Genomic DNA, 24,584 nt, shown 5'->3' on the forward strand with positions numbered 1-24,584 from the left:
AAAGGGCGCAAATAAAGTCACCCCGGTCCTGCGACGCGCGTATATCATACTCGGAGAGGCGCTTGTGTTTAACCGTAAATCCTTAACCAGATGGCGTCGTATTTTATAGTAAACGACCGCCGAACGTGCTCCAATCTATTATAAATGTCAATAAAAATGTTGCGATGTTATTCATAGCAGCAGCGAGGGAAATGTAAGGCGAGGTCCTTCTTCTTTTTGGTTGCGGTTTTTTCCGAGACCTGGTGTGTGTGTGTCTTTTTCATCTCCCAGTTTTTTTAATTGCCGAAATGTTACCAGATCTCGAACGAAATTTATTGCCGCCGGTCGCGAAATAATGGCGACATTTTTCACGGCGTCCTTAATAGGTTCGTATCACCATCAACAGCACCACTTAAGACTTAATATAGTTATATCAATATACGCCCAATCGCAGCCTGTCTTAACCCGCTTTTTTCCAAATTTAAGACAAAAAAGACACACTTTACCGCAACAACACTCCTCGCGGACTCAAAACATTTCTCATCTTTTTGTTGCGAAGCAATCTTGCTTCAGAAACTACCATTGCAACTTCTAAACATTTCGCTGAAATTAATCAATTCTAAGTGCCGACAGTATTTGAAATTACAATACAAATTTCAAATTAAACGAAAAACCTCAACGAAGATTTCCTTCTAAGACCGTGAGACAAATCAAATAGTGGTTCAATTACTGGCGGCTCGCATATGACAGGTTCACATTTCATGCCAAGTGAATATTCTCGTCGTTACAACCTTATTTTTATTTCGTCCTAATCTTGATTCAAGTTATTTATAATTTCTGTAGGTTCTGGAGAATTACCCAAAAATGTAAGTTACTTGCCTATAAAACGTGCTAAAAGATATTCTAAACATATCAAAAAATCCTCGTTTTTACTTTGGTTGCTACTGGCGAAATTTCGCACGATACGTTAGCTTCTCACACAAAAACAAAATAAATCTCATAAAAAAAGGTAAAAATAGAACCATTTGTTTATCCTTTCTTTATTTTATTTAAGCGAAATAATGGCATTTTTGAGTAAAAACCATCCTAGCTTACTCCGAAAAGGCAAGAATAAAACTCATTTAATCTTCAGTAATAATTTCTAGGTTTATTTGCGCACAATTTCGCCAAAAAATGCGTCTTTAACAAGAAAAATATGATTTTCAATTGCCAGTTCATTATCAGAATTTTTTTCTAGAAGCCTTAATTGTTCAACGAATTTGAGAAGGATTTGCTGTAACAATGCAACTTTACACTTCATACAATTTATTGTAACTGCAAGATTAATTGCTCCATACTGTTCTTACACCAAACAAGATCAAATATGTCTTTAGGATTTAACAGAAACATTAATCTTTCTCTTTAAAGGACGTTGCCGCAGGTTTGTCACCTTTTTTAAAGAATTTTTTTTCAAAAACAAATTAGATTCTCATTCATAAATTAGCCTTCATATTCGGTCATATTTAAAAATATTTCGAGGTATCAAAAAAAATTCGTGAAAATAAGATAATTTGGACTTTCGACGGATTATGTGGGGTTGTGAAAATGGGGCGCTGTTTTGGCGTGTGTTGATGGTGGAAAGGAGGCGCGTAGCGGGTGCGTTTGGGGTTTTGTGTAGCGTTTTGCATTGAATGAAAGCGGGGTCAAAATTCTTGGGGCCTATCGGTGGGCGTGCTTGTATCTTTGGGTTGACATCTCTCATCGGAATTCGATGGAGCGTATTCGATAAATGGCGATGGTGGCGATAGCGAAATCGATTCGACTGTTGACGCGACGAGTCGAGTGCGTTTCTGGTAGGCCTAATCAAAACGTGACGTCTACGATAATTTATGGTTCGGATCTGTATTGCTTTCGGTACTTAGGTGATAGAGCCGCTTCGGGTCCGAGATAATGTCCTTCTGCATCCTAATGAGCGTCTGTCCGTATTCAGCGCCTAATTAGGGTCTTCATGTGTCATGTCTGCGGGATCGACTTGTTTGTTTTACTTGGAAAAAGTCGATTAGATATTCAGGAAAAAAACCTATGCATAATAGTACATGAACAAATAGTGAGAATACTAATGACGGTGTGTTATTAATTTTATAAAGAAAATTTTCTCCAAGAGAGAGAAGAAAAAAACTTGTCGATCGAAGTTAATTACGGTATAATTGCGCATAGCATACGCGATAAATCAATCCCTGAGACCACCTCGACAAATGCCGTATGCTCGAACCAGTAAACTCCGCAATTACAGTTTAAAAACTCAACTTGTATAAGGTTGCGGACATGAGAAAAAGACTCGTCCGGAGTCTAACACTTGTAATGGTAATGTACCACAAAGTGCACACTTGTTAGACAAGGACGCTGCTCTCATCGCTACCATTATTGTTTTAATAACTAATCCTCCAGTTGCGTAATTGATCCATTTATGTATGAGTTTTTTACGCATTCTCGTCAACAAACGTCAAACCTAATTACCCGCTGCGCGAGTTCGATTTTTTCGCAAATCCCGACGTTTTCGACGAAAACTCGTCAAATAATCGAGATTTTGATCTAAAATACCGCTGACAGTTCCACCGGTCTTTCGGAGAAATGTGCAGATTAAGTCATTTGCAGCGAATTCGCACAGCTGGTTTACACAATTACGAATGGAGCTCTCGGATGGAAGACAACATGTCCGTGCAGCTTTTTATGGCACATAACAATTACAGAAGTGGATACTCTGAAATGCGATCGCGGATGAAACCGTGAAGATCACCGTCAAAAAATACGCAATTCCTAAACCTGCTTCTTCAGAAAATCGCAACGCCAAACAATTGAACCTCCGACAACAATTAAGCGACAAGAATTTAGACCACCCGAAACACACTCCTTCAAACGAAAACTTAATTCTGGAAAACAGAATTGACGCAGTACTACAACCTAATCCACACACATGCTTCGCTTCTTCCATTACCATCAAATTTCTATTGTTTCCCACTAAAAATAGGTCACAATAACAATTACTAATAAACCACAGGAAAAAACGCAAATATTTGGAAAAGGTTTATTGCAGAAAATTTTCCATTCTGTCGTCAAACTCTTCCTCCTCACTGACCCAGTTACAGGACCACGATTGCCCCCAGGTCTAAATAATGGTTCAAATATGGCAAGCGATAGTTGACCGGACATGATAGTAATAATTCCTTTCATAAAATAACAAAGCAGAAACGTCGCTACTTTTAACCCCAATGACCCTAAAGCCAAAAATAGAAACGTTGTTAAACCACCTGTAAATATTTTGTTACCCAACTGTTTATCCAGGAGTTACAGTGTTTGACAAGGATTTAATTAAATCTGAGGAATTAATTTTGCAAACAAACGTCACTTAATTCAAAGGATTAGCAGTGTTTGCATAGTTAATATTTGTCGACTTCCCGGTTCTTTTAAAGACTTCGATCGCTACAATTTCCTTAATTTTGTACAACGAAGCTAACCATGCGTTTCTCACACAACCACGGAAACCTTTTCCAATATTTAGCCACCTTTTCTGGTATGTCTTAACCGTGTCAACAATTAACCAAAACTAATGATAATTCATATTAGGTGCTTTTTCTATCATAACTTCTGGGATTAATTTGGGGTGGACTTCTCCCTATTTGCCACAACTTCTCAGCGCCAATTCAACTATTCCCACGACTAGTGATGCGGGGTCGTGGTGCGCCGTTATGCCCCTTTTGGGGGCTCCAGTCGGGGCTCTTCTTGCCGCAGTACTGGTTGACATAATCGGCAGAAAAAACACAACGCTTTTAATGAGCCCAGTGATTATCGCCTCGTTCATCTGGACCGCGTATGCCAACTCCATATGGGTTATTTCCGGCATCAGATTCATTATTGGGGCCACTGAAGGTGCTCTCTACACGGCTTTGCCCATGTACATCGGCGAAATTTCGGACCCCAAAATTCGGGGGTTTTTGTCATCGACACCGACGATTGCAGGAATCGCCGGTACGCTTTTTATTAATATTATTGGGCAACAATTTTCGATTTTTACTTCGTCGCTGATTTGCGTTCTTGTTCCTCTGATTCATTTGGCGACTTTTGTTTGGATGCCGGAATCGCCCTACTATTACATTAAGAAGCACAAATTGGCGGATGCCGAGAGGAGTTTGAAAGTATTGCGAGGGACTGAAGATGTTGAAGATGAATTGGATTTATTGTGTAAAGCCGTAACGAGACAAGAACAAAGCAAAAAGGCCAAAGTAACGGATCTCTTCACTGTTCCGAGCAATAGGAGAGCCTGTCTCATTTATGTCATTATTTGCCTAACTAACAAGTTCAGTGGCAAAAATCCGTGTCTTTTTTACACGACGATGATCTTCGAAGAGGCTGGAAGCCGCATCAGCTCGGAATTGTCCGTTATTATCTACTGCTCCGTCGAATTAATCGCAACTTTGGTGGCAATGTTCGTGGTGGATAGATTCGGGAAAAGGCCGCTTTTGATTACATCGACGGTCGGATGCAGCGTTTCGGTGTGTTTCCTCGCCACGTATTTCTACATCAAAGACTGGTACCCCGACTTTGTTGAAAGTTTTGATTGGTTACCGATTACATCTCTGGTGTCTTATAACGTCTTGTTCAGCATTGGATTAGCTTTCGGCGCTGTGACAGTGCTGAGTGAATTATTCCCGACCAATGTTAAAGCCGTGGCTTTGGGGACCGCTGATACCTTCTCGGTCAGCATGGGAGCGCTGGCTTCGAAATTTTTCCAACTGACCAAAGATGAGTTCGGGATGTACGTGCCTTTTTGGTTCTTTGCGACGTGTACAGCTGTCGGATTAATCTTCATCATCAAGTTTGTGCCCGAGACCAAAGGCAAGAGTTTAGAGGAGATTCAACAGTTCTTGATTGCCGATGGGAGTGACACAAGTGAGAAAGAGTGTAAGAAGAGCGAGTTTGGCATTTGATTGATTTAATGACGTGTGAAGGTTTTAACCGCACGAGAGACACTTGGTTAGGCAGGATATTAGTGGTTCTGCAGCTAACGTTACAGAAGCCGTACATTACGCGCTTCCGCATTGTGATATTGTTTTTTATTTATGGAAATTGTATTTTTTTATAAAATAATAAAAACCGTCAATTAAATTTATGAGTTTCCCAGTGTTTGACTTGTGTGGGTACAGAACAGTACCGCTCTCCTCATCCACTAATAAAGTTATCTCTCGAGGCCGTTTCCCAGGGATCACTTACTCGAGTTTTTCTGTGGATTTTTGGGACGCGAGGTGTCGTTTTGATCGATCGTGAGCTCAAAGGGAGCGGTCACATCTCAATTCCTTTCACCTTGTTTACCTATCACCGTCCGACACACGGTGCCGCGGCCTAAGTGCCCTAACTTGTTTAGATAAGGGGCAACGTTGTGGAATTTCGGCGTTTTTCTTCTTCTTACACGTCCCGGATCGCGCCACACCCGCCAACACCACAATCAATTACTCGAAAGAAAAAATATAAGCACCACGACGGTTCTGTACAGTCATCGTTTTCAATCTGTGAACAATGTTAGAGCTTGCTAATAGAAACACCTTATCGCGATATTGCCATCGCCTTCCAGCTCTACTGCCATGGAGGCGATGCTCCAGGCCCACCTGGAGCGCTATTACGTGACGAAGGGAGAAACACCGGAGTCAGGGACGTCAGATCTTTCGTTAGCGGTTGCGACCGACTCACATTTTATTTGGCAGCAAAGTCTACTGAACGGAAATGTACGAGTAATAATGTTGAGGTTTTACTCATTTTTTATAAAACAAAATGAACAATATAAAGTAAATGCAGTATGCATTCATAAATTACTAATACCGTCCCGAACCTTAGAAAAGAGAAAGATTTCTTTAAGACTTTATATCGCATTAATGAGAAAATGTTCATGCGTTGGACAGGTATTTTTGGATAAAAACAACAAAACGCGAAGAGATGCCCTGTCATTTAAACAAAAAATTCTTCCGGTATTTGGCAGATTCTGGATACCAAACAGGAATTGAAGAACTTGGATTTCAACAGAGCACAGTTTTTAAAATGATAACTGACTAGGACTAGGAATTTAGAAAAAACGGATGAATGGATTATTAATGCATTTAAAAAAATTAAGCCTTTTTACCTAATTATCAGTTCCTAAGCGCAATTGGAGGTGTAGACTAGACACACGTAACTTTGCTAGTTTAAATGTGCAAGCAACATTTGTTGCCAAAAAAATTTTAACCGGTTTAGTATAAATCTCAAAATTCACAAATCTTGGATCTAAAGAACTATTACGGCACTTTTTTATAATTCTTTTCGCAGATCAGAAAACGTATTAATAACGTATTTGTGGATGAATATTTTGAAGGTGATGATGAAGGAAATACATTTTGTGCGCATCTTCTTCGAAAAACATTTACTCCTAAGTAAAATCAACGGTTTATTCATACTAATCACAAGCTTTTACTTTATATTTTGTATTCATATGGCTTGCTAAAAAATTTCTATTTTCTATACGTATTTTTTTTTAAATCTTTATTATTGTAGATAAGGTAGGTACTGAAAAATTGGTAATTCCAAAAAAATAGAAACTCATCCGTTATTAAAGATATTTTTATTTATTTTAAGCATACACATAAAACCTTAAAAAAGCTCCTGAATTTTTTGAGTTTAGAAGCTTAGTTTAAAAGGTTTGTTAAACTTGTCTTACTTTTTTAACAAAATAAAGTAAATAAACATAATGCTTTTTTTCTGAAACGCGAGTAAAGTAGTCTTTTCAGTAAGCATAATATGTCACTCTCGAACCGTCAAATGTTTTCTGCAATGTGATTTCACTCAGCATCAGATTATAATTAAGGCTTGTCACCTTAGTTAGAATTTGCCATTTTCCTGCATATTATTTTAATTAAACATTAGTAGAATCAACCTTGGAGTCTAAAGTATCCACAAATCAAAATATAATTTTATAATTTACAAATCATTCTTAACCTTTACTGACTTTACATAAAAATGGGGACGTAAGTAGCATGTTGCACTTGTGTGAGCTTTTGAAAAAAATCCGGGTTTTTGAAATATTTTTTTCTTCAAGGGCAAAAGTTCAGAATTTTTTTACTGTTGTCCTTTGGCTTCGTGGTCCGATAAAACGGCCGTAAAACGCAAGACGTGTCCCGTTTTCCTTTGACATTTCAGCGTCGTAAATATACGATGGCAAATGCCTCGGTAAATAGTTGATCGTTTGATGTTTATTGATATTATGAGCAGAAATAACTCCGTCTAAGTGATTATATTTGTACGTCGATGTCGGTTTGATTTACGAGTATTCGAGAGTAATCTTTGGGTTTAGAAATTCCGGTATTCCGGGAGCTAGAAAGTCCGGATCCATCGTGGAGATCTTAATGACAAACAAAGTGCGGCTGATAAAGTTGGAATTCTTGTAACCGGCCGCGAAGAAGTTGAGTCGTGCCAGGCAATTGAACGATTCGTGACAATGGCGCGAGAAGTAAGAGATATTTTGTGAAGATAGCAGCGAAACACTTTCGATGAGAAACGGGGGACATCGGAGCAGGCCCTCTGGCCGCACAGAGATGACTTACAATCGGCGATCCGGAGTTAAGTGTGGTGGTATTTACGATAATTGGATCGGTCCTTGGAGCTAGATTTACGAGACCGCCAGATGGTCACACAATGCGATAATTAATTTCGTTGATTGTGTCCAGCTAACTGTAGCAACTCCCGGTTTTTGGAAGATTTATGAAATTTTGTTGATCTTGGCGCTGTTGGGATCGAGTCAAAACAAGGCGGCGACATATAAAGAAGACCAGAGACCAAAATAAAAATCATTTACGAAAATTGATCGGGTCCGGACGCGACAGTCGCGCTCACCAGACATGTTCGCCTGTCTTCGGGTAATGGATGACGCCCAAAAACTGTCATCCTCATTATCAGGGAATTATTTTCGATCGATCATCCTTTATGCGCCGCCGGATCAGCACCAAAACACGAAGAAATGAAAATTTGACGATTCGAAAAATTTGCCAGTAGTTGCCGGATTATGGTAATCCCAGCATTCCGAGACACGGATGCCAGATAAAGAAACCTGGAGATTATTAAAATAGTTTAATTCCAGTAATCTCCTTATGTAGATTAAAATATCCAGTTCTATTAATATGTTGTGAGAAAAATTAACATAATGCACTGGCCAACCGCGAAATTAATCGAAACGGTGCTAAAGAGAATCAAATTTGATGGCCGATGGAAAGTTCCGGCGCGAATTCCTGCACGTGTGCGCTTTTCAGCACTCCTGAAGCCGAAATTTTCAGGATTTTTTCGGCGCAGCTTCGTCCTGCCGGTCGGTTTCCTGGTTCTTCGCATTCCTGCTGCCCACACATCTGTTGCGGGCGAGCCCGGTCGCCTCTCATAATTGGATTTTAAGAAATCGCCGAAATTAAATCGGTAAAACCGTAATAGAGTCGATTTTCAGCGAGCTATTATTAAGGAGCTGTAATCGCCACGAAGTTTTAACGAGTGTCCCGCTGATAGTATCTTTTGATTAAGGTTTAAATTAACAAAACAAAAACCGTATTTGATTAATTGATGTATAAATATTACGAAACGGCGCACTCCCATCACGTTCGCACTAAATCACTCGTCGAAAAAATTCGGCAATATCGCCGATAATAACAATAAAAAGCGGATGGTTTTAATTAAACGCATCGTTGACAGGTCGAATTTTGAGCGCGTTCCGACCAATCCACAATGCCTGTCAAAATACGCGCCTTCAGACTAATTGATCTGGAAATGTGTTATGACAGGCCTCGGCGATCTGGCCGTTTCGTATTTTTTGGTTTTCTTGTGACATGTTAATTTCGTTCGGCACCAGATAGGTGTGAATTCTTCGGGCCGACGTTGACGGAACACATTTTCTTTTACTTTGGTCGAAACGTTGTGTTCTTGATATCGTTATCTAGTCGTCGAACGGCTGGAATGAACTCTGTTTTGAAATAAACAAGTTTGCCGCTCGCGTGTAGGTGGCCGGACAATGGTTTGGTATTTCACCAGCGGACCCGACCGTGACGTCCTCCTCCTCCCGCTTACACCCAATTAATTTAGCGAAAACCTTCCCAAAAAGAATTTATTCGATATTTTGGCGTGGCGGTTGACAATCGAGCGCGGCGGGACGCTTGAATATTATCCGGTCGCATGCGAATACACATTAACAATAAATTACTGTATTAAAATACCATCGAGGTAATGGGTTCTTGCTGTTTGTAATGGCCGATGTGTTCATTCATAATTGCCGCCGCTAAAATCTACGGGGAAACGCGTGCATCTTGTCTAGCCTCGAGACAAGCTCCTGGAATAGGACACCCTGTAAATAACACACTTGGTACGGAGATAGTGGACTTCTACGACGCCTCCGCTCGTCTATTACAACAATTTATGGCGCTGACTGACAAAGAACCCACCAAATCTTCTACCCTCTACAACTTCAACTTATTTTTTTTTTTACAAAATGTACTTATCGCCACGAATCTCTTCACAGAGATGAACGTGCTTTGCGCAATTTCTTACATTTTATGCTTGCGTTTTACGCACGACGAAAGATCAAAAGCGCTATTACTTAGATAGGACGATAACATCGCTGACTTTCGTAAGAAAAGATTTTTTTTTCGAATTATTACTTCACTTGTCGCAAGACTTATATTCATCTCTTAGAAACAAGCGACGTGGCCTTATCTAATTAAATTGAAATGAAATTCAGGCTTGCTGTTACAATTTTAAAGCGTTTCCGTTCCGAAAGATAAAAAGTGCGTCTTTCTCTTCACCTTAATTAATGGTAAACAGTGAGCATAAAGCAAATCATATTCAGTAAAAAGCAAATGGGATGTGTGTTAATGACATCGACGATAAAATAATTCAAAAGAAAAATGCGGAAGCTTTATTAATAATAATAAAATTACCAAGATAACGTCCACTCTACAAAACTACTCAAGGAGTAATTACTGGAGATATCGGGGTCATACATAAATAGATGATGTTCATTATTATTCCAGTTTGAGGGGAATTAAAAAATAAAGACACGAGTAAAAAGCTTTCAGTTAAATCAAAAACGCAGGACATTATAAGCTCATTAACGGATTAATTGACTGATCAGGTTTACGTCGTTTTATTACATAAATTAACAAGAGTAGAAATACTTTTTGTATCAGCACTCCTAATGCAACTGCCTGCTATAAACTTATTATGAAAACGTATAGACTCCTTGACATTTTTAATACCCCATTACTCTATTATCATTATCTGTGTACAAGGAAATAAAATCGATGAAACGTAACAATTATACGGCTCCATTGATAAATTCAGACAAACATGGCCTTAATGAAAGCCATTATTACTGGATGATTTTTCGCCCTTAGAGCTTGGTGGGTGGCAGATTTCATGTCATTCTTCTATCTCGAGTTAACAACAATGTCAATGAGGAACGAGTGCATTTGTCATCCTCTTTAAGCGTTCAAATCGCACTTCCTTCGCGCGCCGACGGTTATTTATGGACATTACCCGAAGGCGCTCAGCTCATATTTCAGCGCGCTCAATGGAACTATTAAATAGTTTTTGGACGCGGAATTAATTAAAATTCTGGCAATCGCGTTAGGTGTTGTTCCACGGCTCCCGGTTATTTTGTCTAGTTAACGAAATTTCGATGCTTTTTCAAATTGTTAATAACATCTGAAAAACAAAGTCGGTTTCTCCGCCACGGTTTATCGATTTTGCATAGAGTTTTTGCGCGCGGTGTTGGGATTTTGGAGCCCGTAATGAGAAAATCTCTTTGTTAGCAGAGTCAACATTTTATGTAAATCGTTGTTTATCATTGTCGCATCGTCCGTGGCGCAATAAAAGCGGTGTTATTATTCCTATTAAGAGCGAAACGTATAGTTATGTCCAATTTTTGGTTATCCGAAATGTTAAGCCTCGATTATGGTCCGGCGGGAAAAAACTCCGGACCGTAACAGCTTCATTACCATACAATCCGGCATTATGTTAATACCGCAACTACCGGTGTTCACAACTATTTAATTTCATAACAAATCGGCCGCAATAAACCTCGTAAGCGTTTAACAAAAACCAACAAATATCCTGCATTTATCAACGGTTTAAAGCGTCGGTAATCTCGGCAAATTAAATAAACGTCTGTGGTAGAGACTATTAATGCGCATGCGTTAATGGCCGACATTTCTTTCTGTCGCTTTGGTGCATTCCACAATGCCAGATTTATGCCGGCGCATTCATAACAAGACCGAGACATGACGGAAATCGGGAAAAACGCAGCAGCGTACCAGATTCGAGTCCTGCTGGTGAATTATGAACGCCTCTCCGTTGCGTAACCGAGGGTTACTCCGGACTCCGGGCTCCGGAGGGCCAACGCGCCGCTCGTAATTTAATTACCGCCCGGTATAATTATAAATGTAAATTAAATTTTAAATCGTATTCAAACGATATCTATATACACTAATGAATTTTAATTGATTAATTAAGACGTCTCATATCTGAGCTTTTTTAATATTAGTCACAACAAAAATATTCCGCGTCGATTCGTTTCAATTCCTTGGCTGAAATATCAAGGGCGATTTTTTGACGAAACCAATGTGTCAGCAAACACGACTATTAGCGGCCGTTATGTTAGAATCTCGCGAAGACAACCATAAAACCAACTTGATGGCGTTTTCGGTGATGGAAGTTCGGACAGGTTCGTTGTCCTGAAAAAATATTCAATCATGCTAATGGGACCGTTTCAGAATCGTTTATTCAGAATGACGGAATTGATCAAAATTGAAATTTGGGAAAAATAAAAAACTGTGGTAATTTTAGCGCTGACAACGCGATAAAGCAGCCTGATCTTTCAATACCTGAGACACTATTTTGCTATTTCGTTTTAATTAGTCTCAACTAACAATAAACATGTAAAATAGTATAAGATTTTTATGAGATTTATAAGATGTTAATATTTTTTAGTATAGAATTTTTACGGCAGATCAGTTAATAAAGTGAGAAAAGAAAAAGAATAATAAGCCATATAAAAAATTAATTCAATAAGGCCAGAGCACAAATTAAGAAGATTTGCAAAAATAGGAACACGGGGGAGAAATAAAGAAGGTGAACATTTATTGATTACAAATTCGCTGCATAATTTATGCTTGGTCGTAAGTCATAGATTCCAAGAACACTTGTTGCTCAAGAGTAATTTTGCACATTCCGCGTTATTTTCCCATTTTCTCTGATTATAATCGCTACTAGTGATGTTTTATAAATGGCTAGGGAGTGTGAACAATAAATAAATTATTATAGAACTCATTGAAATAATAAAAGTTAAGGTTAACATAATTTCATTACCATAAATATGACAGATAACTATGAAATATGCAATAATGTGCGGCATTTTTGTTGCTAATTTATATCGAATGAAACTCCCCGTTCGTGTATAATATCCGTTGTGATTATTTAGCGTCGCACAAAGTTAGTCGGTGTGAAACTACCGTTGGCTCAGTGTTTCCATCAAAAAGCCATGGTATTAGCCCCGAGGCGGTCGAAAACCCGCAAATATGCCCAATAAATCACACCGACCTTAACACAAAACAATTTAACAACCTATTAATTAAAGATTTGATCTACGACTTCAATTATATAATCGTCACATGGTTTGTAATTAAAAAAATCGCATCACGATTAAGCTATAATTAAAAACGAAATGACGCAATTGACATTTCGATTTTGAGATCCTAAACTCTAATTAAGTGCGATTTGGGCGAAATCAATTAGAAACTGATTGCGAATATGGCGAATCGTCTGTAAACCACTTTCTATTGCGCGCGACCGCAGGTCATCCGAGATCTGGAGCCGCAATATAATATCAGATTAATTTTATTTTTTTATATTTATCGAATCGTCGCATGTACGCGTCTCTTTGGTCAGTGCTGTTTATTTATTTTATTATTCTCACGGTGGTATTTATGTGTTTGCGCAGGCTTCTGCAAGCTCGTTTTTGCTTGTCGACCTCTTGTGTACATACACACTCGAGAATGGTAAACGTCTGTGCGCGCTTTTCATAATCTTGATAATTGTAATGAACCCGAGGAAAATTATGACTTCCCATTTCCTTTAATGGCTTCAACACCATCGAGCTATTCGAAAAATCCAGACAAGATACGAATTTACACCGCCGCGACGACTTTATCCCATTTTGCAAAAGCGACTCGAATGATTGAAGTTCTAAATATCAGCTTGAAATGACCCTCGCGTGATGCATGAAAGCGCCCAGTTTTCGGTTCAAAAAACCAGACTAATCATCGTGATTAGAACAAGTCAAAATTTATTTTTTGGAGATGACCAGAAAGTACAGCCTCGGAGCAAGTTTGATCTTTTTGTAATTTGTGTATCGGAGAGGTTTCCAGGGCCGGTTCTAGTGAGAATTACGGTTGTTTGTAACGGTTGACAGTTTTTGAGTTTCGGAATGGTGGTACCAGCGGGAGGTCGTTCCATAATTGAATTTAATAGAGCAATTAATAATTATATGGCCGCGTATTTATCTGACCTTAGACTATGAGGAAGGAATAATAACCAGGGATGTCCATTAATCTCTGCGGAAAATGTGAGTACTGTTAAGGCATGACAGACGACGTGTGAAAATAACACTGTGGATTATAGTTATTAGACTGTCACGAGGAATAATGTGGAGTACGGAGTTTGGGTTCTCCCCAGCCGTCAAAAATTTCGCAAAGGACTCGAGTTATGCGTCCGCTGGCTCCATAGATCTTCATTTGAAGTCGAGAGTAGACGTGTAGGTTCAAAAGCACCACGACACGTCCAATACATATCTTTATGCTAAATATCCGAGTTCGATCTGGCACGAAGTCGGCGTAAAAACAAGCCGATTTGAAATGCAAAGTGGAAACGGTGCAACGGTCTTTGCGCAAAATCGTAAACATGCACCACAATCTCGCTCGTTCAGCTACTGTTCGGTCCTTATCTTAACAATCGCGCATTCTTCGTACTATCTCTTCCACCAAACTGAAAACCGATTCTTTGGATGGACGGTTGCCTCCTGTATATAATTGATTAAAATCGGTCCCGATGATAAAAATTCTAATCACAGGCCGGACTCGATGTTAGATATGTGTGATTCAGGTTTTAAGACGGTCGCTCCAGCAAATAACCATAATTAGAAATGCACATTCTGCCATGGCTCACATAGGATTACAAAGTAATTATTTCCTTTCGTTGATGCGTGTTATTGGGAACTGGATTCGTCTTAATTGCGAATTAAATGACTTTTAAACCCAACGAAGGTCGAAAAAACTGATCAAATTACAACTTAAAACCATATATTTAGCAATTATTGACAAAAAATTCATATCTTAGTCATAACTCATTCAAAACAAATTGGAGCTATTTCTTTGCGCACATGTACTAATCATAAATTTTAAAGTCGTACAGGCAGCAGCCAATTACGACATAATTCAGCGACAATTAACTTAATATTTTAATCATTTCCTTTGTTTGTCAATCATATTTCGAAATTACTATAAACATCTGTCAGCACATCATCACACCAACGAATTATACTTTGCATACTGTATTGGCTAGATTTCGCAGTTTTTTACCTACACCTAAAGCAATGCATTACACACTTTATTATTTTAAGCACCCACTGATAAGAGCCTTTGTGTTGCCCATAATCACAAACGCAATAACGATTTGAAAATTTTACTACTCCCCACAGTAGGTATATTATTTCAAATTTAATTACAGCATTTGTCATTATCTAAATTAAACTCTTAATAACATTGGTATTAAAAAGTTCAATTTTATTCACCTCATGCCCATATCAGGTTCCAAAGCTACTATTATCTAATGTCAAGAAAATTTAAGAAAAATCTCAACTCAAATTGATTTGGTGTTTGAAATACTTTCAGCAGTTTTTTCAAAAACGTTCGGTGGCGTCTCGCTGCATTACTGAACTATGTAACAAATGTAACACTCTGTAACAAACTTAACCATTTTTTCTCTTCTTTATCAGGACAAAAATAATATTTTTTGAAATGGTGAGTGCAAATTTGCAACCCACTTTCGCCATTTTTATATCTATTCAAAAAAAATGGGTATATTCTGTTCACTGCTTAGTGCACAATACAAATGTGAAATCCGTTTGCTTCTATCGGTTTTACTTTTTTGTATAATCATGGTTGTTTTTCTTCGTCTCTAAGAAAAATCATTTTACCTAATTAATTTTTTGGAGATCAAACTTGTACTAGGACTACAATGTAAAGAACAGAAATTTAATATTAATAGATGAGAAGCTGTTTTTAACAATTAAAGGACTAATAAAATACAAAAAAATTGACAGCAGTAATCTCTCCCATAAAAATTGCAAAAGATTTAAAATTCGCGTTAGCACTTCGAAAATATAAGGTGCCTGCACCCTTTTTCTGCAAATGAGGATGGTGGACAGCGTTATTAATATGGTATTGAGTCAGCGTATCGAGTCGGTTTGATTTAATTCGAAGAATGTGCGAGAAGCGCGGCGGCAAATAAACTTTTCGCCTTATTTTCCAGACACATGCCCATGGAGACTTTATTATGACAGGCGTACAAGTCAGCCTTGTTTTAAGATTTTTTTCTCTCAGTCGAAGAAAAAAGCTAATCTCCGTGTTTATAGAGGGAGATTAAGCGAGACGCGTAATCCAGAAAATACGGGCCGCTTCATATTAATTGTAGCGCGCTATATGCACGGCCTTATTTATGAGGGGTCGGGTTCACTAACATCTCTACGCCACTGCTATATGAATATCAATGAGGAATTATGATAGTCTCCGCACATAATCGTTCTACACTGCTATTTTACATTCGACATTGCGGTTCGCTTTGTCCAACTCGCTAATAAATTACGCCGGGGGTACGTTTCACATGAATTAACTCTTTTTATTTTGCAAATATTTGTGTATCACCTTTATTTATTTCAGTGTACGGACATAATTCTGGGCGTTGCACGCACGCCACTCGCGATACACTGGGGGATAAGATGGACGAAACCTGAAGCTGGAGATAAAAAGAAGAAAGTGATAAAAGATCGATTTTTGAAGTTTTGACCGGAAGTGACCCGGTATACTCTCTCCACCATGCTTCACAACTTTAATTAGATTATTTGTGTTGTTATTTATTATTCTAGAGCTGCAGGAAACGAGACTTAATTGCTTTTCGTCGGTTCTGCTGGATCCATCATTTCTTAAGAATTAACACAGCTTGAATATCATTATAATCAGAGTTTGTTTCAACGGCCACATTTGTTCGCCGTTTTTTGTTAATTTGATTAAAATTTCTATTGATTTAATGGCCGTTCACCTACATTAAAGCCCAATATTGCGAATAAAAATTCAAATGACATATACAACACGACCAAAGTGTTACGATATGTTGTGTTATACCGCAAATTCCTGAAAACTGAAAAAACATCCTTTTACTTGTCGGCACTCCTATGCATGTTTTAGCGTTTTTTCGATCTGATTTGCGCAATTTTTCACGCTGTTCATAACGGTACACTGGTCTGTTTGACTTAATGATTTTGAAATTTGAATTTTTTGCCAATACTGCGGTAATTGAAAAAGTCAACATTCGGCCTTGTCTTCGCTTGTTGCCGAACAAACGTCTCATTTCAATAATTTGCATGTAAAAATTGACACAAATTATGCTAAAAAAAGTTTATTATCATTTTAACACTCAAACAATAGAGACGGATTTGGTCAGTATCGAGATAATCCTTTTGACAAGTCAGTGTTAAGTGATAGCAGTGATAGGAAAGCTTTTAATTTATTACTCTGACAGGTGATTTTGTTAGATTATGTCGTACGTCCAACATAATTAGCACAATTTTGAGTTAATAAATTAACAGTGTTGTAAACGCCGGGTTTTTGCGATAACGGCGTGATAAGGCCTATTTCCTTCAATAATACATGAGGCTAGAATGCCCGGACTTTTTCGCTCCTAACGAGCCTAGCTTTGTTCTGCGCAATGGTACTCGAAAGCCTCCGTTAATTACATGTTAATTAAGGCCTTGGTCGGCCGATGGTCGCGATTCGGCCGTAAATCGCAAACGGACACGACCGCAGTTCGTATGGTAATGAATGGATGAGTCTCGAGGCGTGCTATATGAGCCTAGATGGATCGCCGGATTCCGGGAAACAACTCCGGGACCTCCGGTGTCATATCGACAGACGTGACCGAGCAAGAGATATCACTTTAATTGCAGTTGAGACTTCGAATTCACTCCGGTCATTCGGAAGACAATCGAAGGGTGCTTCAGTACCCGGAACAATAAAAGCGCCGATATGTTTTGGAAGAATTGAAAAGGAGTGAAACGTTATACAGCAAGAAGAGAAAATCTCGATTGCACGGTTACCTCATGCATCCAACAACGATAAAATTGCTAATCGGAATTGAGACTATAACTTACGCGTTTATGACAGCAGTAAATGAATTAATTAATTCGTACGGATTTGTTTAAGAAACGAGAGTCGCTAATTCGTCTGCTTTTAAAAGATAATAGAAGTTGAGACATAAAAGAGGAAATTAATTCAGGATTTGCACGAATAAACGGCATCGCTATACAATGTTGACGTTGTTTATTACCGTGCATGGAATTAAATAAAATATCGAAAAAAATTCAAGAAATGTAATACAGGAGAGCTTTTTATATGCATACACAATATAAGGGAAGCTGGCTATAAATTTATAACCGCCATTAAACAAGGATTAAGTTCGGCGCAATTAAACTCGTGCAGCAGGAATGTTCATGTTCCTGCAGCTCGAAAAGAAATTAGAAAAGTGACAGAATAGATTTCTCGGTAATTTAGAAATAGACGTGATTTGTTTGCAACGGCAAGAAAAAGAAATTTGTAACAGTTACAGCTTAACGAGTCTCTGGGGATTCATTATTTCCCTACAAGAAAAGATTCTTCTGATTAAAAAAGCTCGTAGATGATACAAATCCCACAAAACTCAATTAATTTAATAAATCATTCGGTCGCCTACCGATCATTCAAAAATGGCAAAACTACAATCTATCCCACTTCAACATCTTCATTTTTCCTGCGAAAATCAATTTATCGATATCTGGATGTTCCCGTGTCGAAAGGTCGCCGTAAATTATGCGACTCGAGTTGAAAGCGAGCAATTTGCCGCTTGTAATTACTTAATTGCTCGAATAGAAATACCCAGTGAACCAAAAAAACGAATCCGTCGGCCGTCATCATCGCGCATTAATTTCGGCGTTGTTAGCGCGCCTCGGTTTGTTGTTGATGTATGGCTTCGGCAAATTGAACGTCAAACCTTTGCGCACTTTTATCTCCGATAATTAGTTTACTATTGAAGACGTTCGTGGGCGTGAGTTAAAGACGGTGTCAACTCGGGCCAGATGTTCGAAATGCGGGAAAAAGGCCAAATGCGCCTCACCTGCAACAAAGAGAAACAGTCAATTTGGGGTTGTAATTTTTCCGGTCGCGTTTAATGAGCCGGAATGGATTTTTTCGACCGAAAAAAGCGATTCCCATTGGAATCTCGGATAAAATCTAATGCGACTTTGTTTTATTAGAAACCGCAACGGAACGTGTATTATATTTACAATTTAAGACAAAGAGTTGAGAGCTTATATTCGTTGTTGCGGACTCGGTTTTTACTTTTGTTTTTTATTCGATGGCCGTAATGTTCAGAGAAGCGATTCTTGTTCCACTTGAGTACATGATCAGCGATTAGAAAATATACAGTGTGAAATAACTTTACACTTTAATAGGAACGAGTCATTGTGCATCCTTTTGTTCGGCGGTTGGCCTCTTATTAGCGAATTGATTTCTCCTATTAGCAGTAACGTGGAAATTTCATATAGGCGCTAATTGGCATAATACGGTAAATAAGTGATAAATTATTCACCGGAGAAATCAGTTTAGTAGCGCTTAATTAATGTTCCAGTAGCAACAATTACAATATTTTACTCGAAACCGATAAATACAAAGTAATTGCAGAAACGACGACGTAAATTATTTACACCGATGTTAAACTAACACCTCGTCACACATAACACGACATTTTTCACGACGACTACATTTTCCTGCTCGTTATAACAGTCACGTGATTCTTTATCAATCTTTCCATCATAAGGATTAAGTGACTCGAGAATCCATCAATAACGGGAATTCTCCCAAGAATCAAACAAACCACTCACACTGACCTCAAACAGTCAAAAATCGTGTGTTAGCTTTACGCATTTATGGAAATCGACACCCAACCCAAACTTGCCCAAATTTCGTCAGCCAATAAATCGATAAATCTATCAAAGTATGGAAAATGCGTTAATCTGAGCGCTCAACACCTCGTTTGTGCAATATTAAGTGATCCGTCAGGAGAGCTGACAGGTGTTTTGGCCGGCCGTCCACTTATCTCCGAGATCCCTCGAAATCTACCAATGTTGAATGCACGACAATCGAATAGATCGGTAGTCGGCGGATTAAGATGGTAGCGACCTCGCAGCAGGGAGCGCACGATCCGTCCGGAGAGGTCTTCCTGCTGTATCGCGGAGTTTTGAGTCCATTAGTGCGATTTTGGGGAAAAAACCCGGGGAGGAATCTCGGAGCGAGCACGAGTTGGTGAAGCGGCAGCGACGTGGTCAACGACGACTGCACGACACTCGGTGGCGGCCGCAGGTCACGAACTCCCCTCGTCTGACTTACGACGGTCTGCCGTCATAACTATGGGATTTAAAAGCTTATAATGCGCTGCTATACATATTTCAGCTTCCGTTCCAACAACAAAGGGAAGCTTATGCGAGAGAAGGCGAGGTTCGACCGTGGTAAATTCGGATGAATGCGGAAGAAGAACAATGAAGTTTTCGGGTTTATGGCCCCTTTTTTCTAAAACAAAAATTTCTCAGAGCTGATGAGGACCAAATCATAAATCACGTCGACGGCTATTAGGAGAATTTTGAATATGAACGCGCTCAAATGGAAATATTCCGTTTAGACTAATTTCTTCAGGACTCTGCTTCTGAAGACAAGTAATGTGTCCGCCGGAATGATATATCGTTAATAATCTGTGGTCGTGGCAGGCAAATTAAGATTACTTCAAGTTGATCCATAAGTTATAACATTTCTAAAGCGCTGTGTATCTATTGGCGTCAAACGTCAAAAGAATTTCCTAGGCTTTATGAACCACAATTTAGACAAGAAGAAAGGACAACATTTTTTAGGTCCAAAATACGTACCGGGTGGGCTATTGCCATTACAGAAAAATTTAATGCAGCTTTATAGTTCATTCGTTTCACACAAAACTTGGAGTAAAAAATCACGCCTGTGTCATAAATTTTTGGGAAGTTTTCTTGCAACACTATATTTTCTGCCATTAGATCTCGTTATTTTGTTGGAGAGCCAGTTGCGGGGCACGAAAAAATGTGATTAAAAATGTATTGTGTTTTGTACCAGTTTTATAATGTAATCATTAGCTCGATCTTCGAGAAAAACCAATCAACTTTTCTCAGGTAGGCTTTAAAAGGATATGTGTACGGCACCGATAACCTTGAGTGAGTACAAGAGAATGTAAAAATGTGCTGTTAATTTTTTGTTTTCCTCTTGTACCAATCTAAGCAGGTGATACGAGGAATGCGGTAAACAAATTCTTGTTATCATTATTTAATGAGTGGATTTTATCAGATTTGGTTTATTTGCGTCGCTTTAAAATTTGTGGTCATGATCTGTAAAAGTAATACTCTTCGTTGGTGTCTCATATGATGTTCCACATGAGTGAGACGAGTCATGGTCGTGTTGCTGGTTTTTTCGCTCTGTGTCTGCTTTGCAGGTACCATCTCTGCTCTAGAAACAGGCAATATTATTAGCCGCAGTTGGTTTTATTGAACTGTACATTTCTAAATCGATTATCACGTCCAATATAATATACTGCCTTCTTGTGATTGAATGCGGTAATCTAGCGGTACTTTGTGATACTTACAGCATCACTATGTTATTTGCTTCATTAATAAATTGCTCCCCGTTGATTACTTCTTCAAAGCGCGACGGCAACTGAAGGGAAACTGTGAGAATGTAATAATTAATTTCTCCGGTTTATCTGCATACCGTGCCATTTAATAACAGTTCGGCTGTTCGCTCATAATCTACGGCAATAACAGACTTCTTGTCGCTAACAATTCAGGGACATTCGACTAGAAAAAGCGACAACAACAACGCCTAGGCGTGTAGCGCACCCATTCCGTGAAGGCCAGCCGGAGTTGCGTCAAACTCTTGCACTTGCTCTCCAGTCAGCGTGTCTACATCGGGATTATCATAATTGGAATTCACTGGGAATGCGGAGAGAAAACCTCCAGGATGTCAGACGAGCACTTACCTAAACACTGACATTCCTTTAAAAAACACCCGAAGAAGATACTCCTAATTCGGCCGCATCGGCTTATTTGTCATCGCAGATTTATTCTCGTTTTGATTAGAAATTTATTGCACAATGCGACTGTAGGTTCGGTAGGCTGTCACATCTGCGATTGTATGATCCTATTCAATATACTTCGGATACTTTGTCGTATAATTTATGGCCCTATTATGTTAAATATGCGCTTACTTTCTATTATTGGTGAACGTGCGTCTGCTAGGCGCATAAAAATTGCAAAACATTACTAGCAATTCGAAAATTTGAGATAATTTCCTGTGCCTATAAGGAAGCCAGAAAAAAGAATGATCATAGGAGGATAATAGTGCTCGATGCGTCATGCAGTTAGAGGAAATATGTAACTGCAAAAAGAGAAGATTGATGAAGTTGAAGAATTTAACAAGCTGCCTCAGCTATCACAGCGAACTGTGCAACCGGAAGGAATCACAAATCAGTATGGGTTTATTATAACAGTAATAAACTAATAAAATAACGCGTGAAAAATTCGACGTGGTGGAAAGAAGAAGTACTAGTTATATTATGCTGAATGTTGCGCAATTAAGACAGTCTTGCACTTAACGTGGGTTCGGGTCCAGAGTGTGCGCATACATTATTTGGAACATTTAACTAAAGCAATGTGCAATAATTGCCTTGCAAATGTCACACCAAAGCCCATGATGCGTGAAAGTTATGACACGTATTAAAAGTGTTTTAGGGCGGTTTTAACTTATGGCATTTGTGCGTTTTTGCGTTGTATTTTTTCGTCCGGAAACCGGAGTGTGATTCAGCATTGAAGTCTCCAGAAAGCCAGAATCATTTGCGAGCACTCCTTGCAACTTTTCAATATTTAATGCGTCCTACGCGAATCAATTATTGATAAATCCTACACGTCCAACCGGAACTTGTCGTTTTTCGTCACCTAGACCTCCTCTCCGGAGAGGAATCGATCGGAACACCTGCGAAGTGTTGCGCAAACACCCCACTTGCGGGCGTATAATTAATACAATTATTATATACCGCACCCAGAAACCAGTGGCTTATCGTCCACACATCGATGATGGCCGTCCGTATGACAAACGTGCACAACGTTTCAATAAAAAGTAACGCGAAAAAGTGCACCGTGCAGGTGTCCAATCACGGCCGCTAGATTGGTTTTATATTCAAATCGGATGGTAATTAAAAGTGCGAAGGCAAGCGCGCTTTTTGCCTTCCTCAGCCCACTCGAGTCGATTTTTTCAGCCGTGTGGTCATACTCGCTACACATAATTATCATTGCACATTTATTGAATTAAGAAGCGATTATTGTCCAATAAAATTACCAAGTTCATTGGCAATTTGTCAAGGCGTTATTGGTTTACCTTCACGCGATAAGGTGCGACTTGTAGGCAATTGCCACAATGGAAAACAGCGTTTTCCGTGGAAATGTAGGTCGAAGGTCGTGTCGCGGAAGAACTCTTGGATATAGATCTGCTTTAATAGCACCTCGGTTACAGGTAATTTGTTTTACGTCTCATGCACAATTGCTAGTTTCATGGCTCATTGATTATAAGAATTAATGTTTTATGTTTTTCGCATTTTTACCACACCATTAAATTGAATGTTTTGCCTGACTGCAATATTTTCCAGAAACCGGACCAAATGGATACGGGTGGAGGGCCTTGTCAGGCCCTGCCAATTTCACAAACCAACGCTTTTCGAACGCAGTTTCGAAGATCTGTAATCGGATCCGGTCGGGGCTTACCGGAATATTTACTCCGTCATTGATACGTGTGAGAAGCAGTGGGCTCAAAACAAAACCATATTTTTCACGTCTGCTTCATTTTTGCAACACTCAATGCCAAAGCAATCGGAATTATAAGGTCTTGCATTTTTAAAACATTGCTATTAATTTAATCTAGCATTAGTGGTCTGAGTTATATATACAATGAGGCAAAATATTGCGATACATCAGTAACAGCAATAAACGTTTAATTAAGCTCACTTAAATTGTTGTAAAATATAATGAAAGTCATATAGCAGGATAACTACTTCTAATTTGTTAAATATCTTTTAGAGGATTAGTGAGTTCCTTTTCTAGAAAATACTCATAATTTAACTCTAAGATTCAGAAAATGAGTAGAACTCACGATAAACAAACCCTTTTTTATTATATATTGGTTGGTATTTGAATTTTATAACAACACATAGATGCAGAAGTTTTGTAACACCAGGTTTTTATTAAGAAAGCACCTATTTGATCTGGTCTGTTTGTTTTTCCCACGTAAACCCCAATGAACATGCTTTCTAGTCCTTAGAACTGGAAGAAAACCTCCTAGAACTCTGTCAGAACTCGTCATTGCTCCAGTGGAAGAATGGCAAAGATTCCTCAACAATGCCTTTTTTACCATCATGCAGCGGCATTTTTAAGCTTGTATTGATGCCAAAAAAGGGAATTTCCTGTGTTAGTTACTGTTTTTTTCGTTTTATTTCTTACAGGCCAAACATATCTACACCTTTGTATCAGAATCTTCTTTATTATTTTTTATAATTTGCGTTTATAACACGTTTATTAACGTCTATCAGTAGGAGTCGTTTATGGCTCATTAAAGTACAGTGTACTTTAACAATTTAGGGATATTTAGTTTTCAAAAGTATCATCGATAATGTGTGGAATACACTTACGATCGATTTAATCATAATTTCTTCTTTATTTATTATTCATTACCGTTACCTAATGACAGAAAATTCTCTAGACCACTTTTCTAATTAAAATAAGAAAAAAGGGGACGCAAAGTATAGAAAATAGTATAAGTACTCGTTTTATAAAACCTGATTTTTAATATAATATAAAATTGCTCTAAAAGAAAAAAAATTGAAACTCACTTTCTATCCTAAACCCTAATTAGCTAATTTATTTTTGATATGAATTAATTTAATATCTGAGAAATGAAGTAATGTAAAACTTCTGCCAACTTAAGACCATATTTGATCAAATATTTTTAATTTTTTGAATCATTTCAGCCTTCATTTTTCAATTAGAGCACCTGATGCTTATTTTTTAAAAGCTCACAGTGGGACAAAAAATGTAACATCCTAACTAAACCTCAAATTTCGATTTGCAAGAGGGTGAAAGAAGAAAAAACGAATTA

At 38.5% G+C, this 24,584-nt stretch overlaps 2 protein-coding genes across 3 annotated transcripts in view; one reads left to right on the plus strand and one right to left on the minus strand.

Annotated features, from left to right (window-relative positions):
• ds (dachsous) overlaps positions 1-24,584 on the minus strand; it is a 121,558-nt gene that overhangs the window by 25,285 nt on the left and 71,689 nt on the right. The window lies entirely within an intron of this gene.
• On the plus strand, positions 3,418-5,125 carry LOC103312809 (facilitated trehalose transporter Tret1). The gene is made up of 2 exons (XM_008194357.3): positions 3,418-3,529; positions 3,583-5,125. The coding sequence occupies exons 1-2, from the start codon at positions 3,475-3,477 to the stop codon at positions 4,941-4,943; spliced, it is 1,416 nt and encodes a 471-aa protein (XP_008192579.1). The 5' UTR covers positions 3,418-3,474; the 3' UTR covers positions 4,944-5,125.

The sequence above is a fragment of the Tribolium castaneum genome, chromosome 9 (genome assembly GCF_031307605.1).
Source record: "Tribolium castaneum strain GA2 chromosome 9, icTriCast1.1, whole genome shotgun sequence".
In the NCBI taxonomy this organism is placed as follows: domain Eukaryota; kingdom Metazoa; phylum Arthropoda; class Insecta; order Coleoptera; family Tenebrionidae; genus Tribolium; species Tribolium castaneum.

Coding starts and splice junctions, on each gene's coding strand:
- LOC103312809 (XM_008194357.3), top strand. CDS start 3,475: ATGCGTTTCTCACACAACCACGGAAACCTTTTCCAATATTTAGCCACC. Junction 3,530..3,582: donor ATATTTAGCCACCTTTTCTG/GTATGTCTTAAC, acceptor AATTCATATTAG/GTGCTTTTTCTATCATAACT.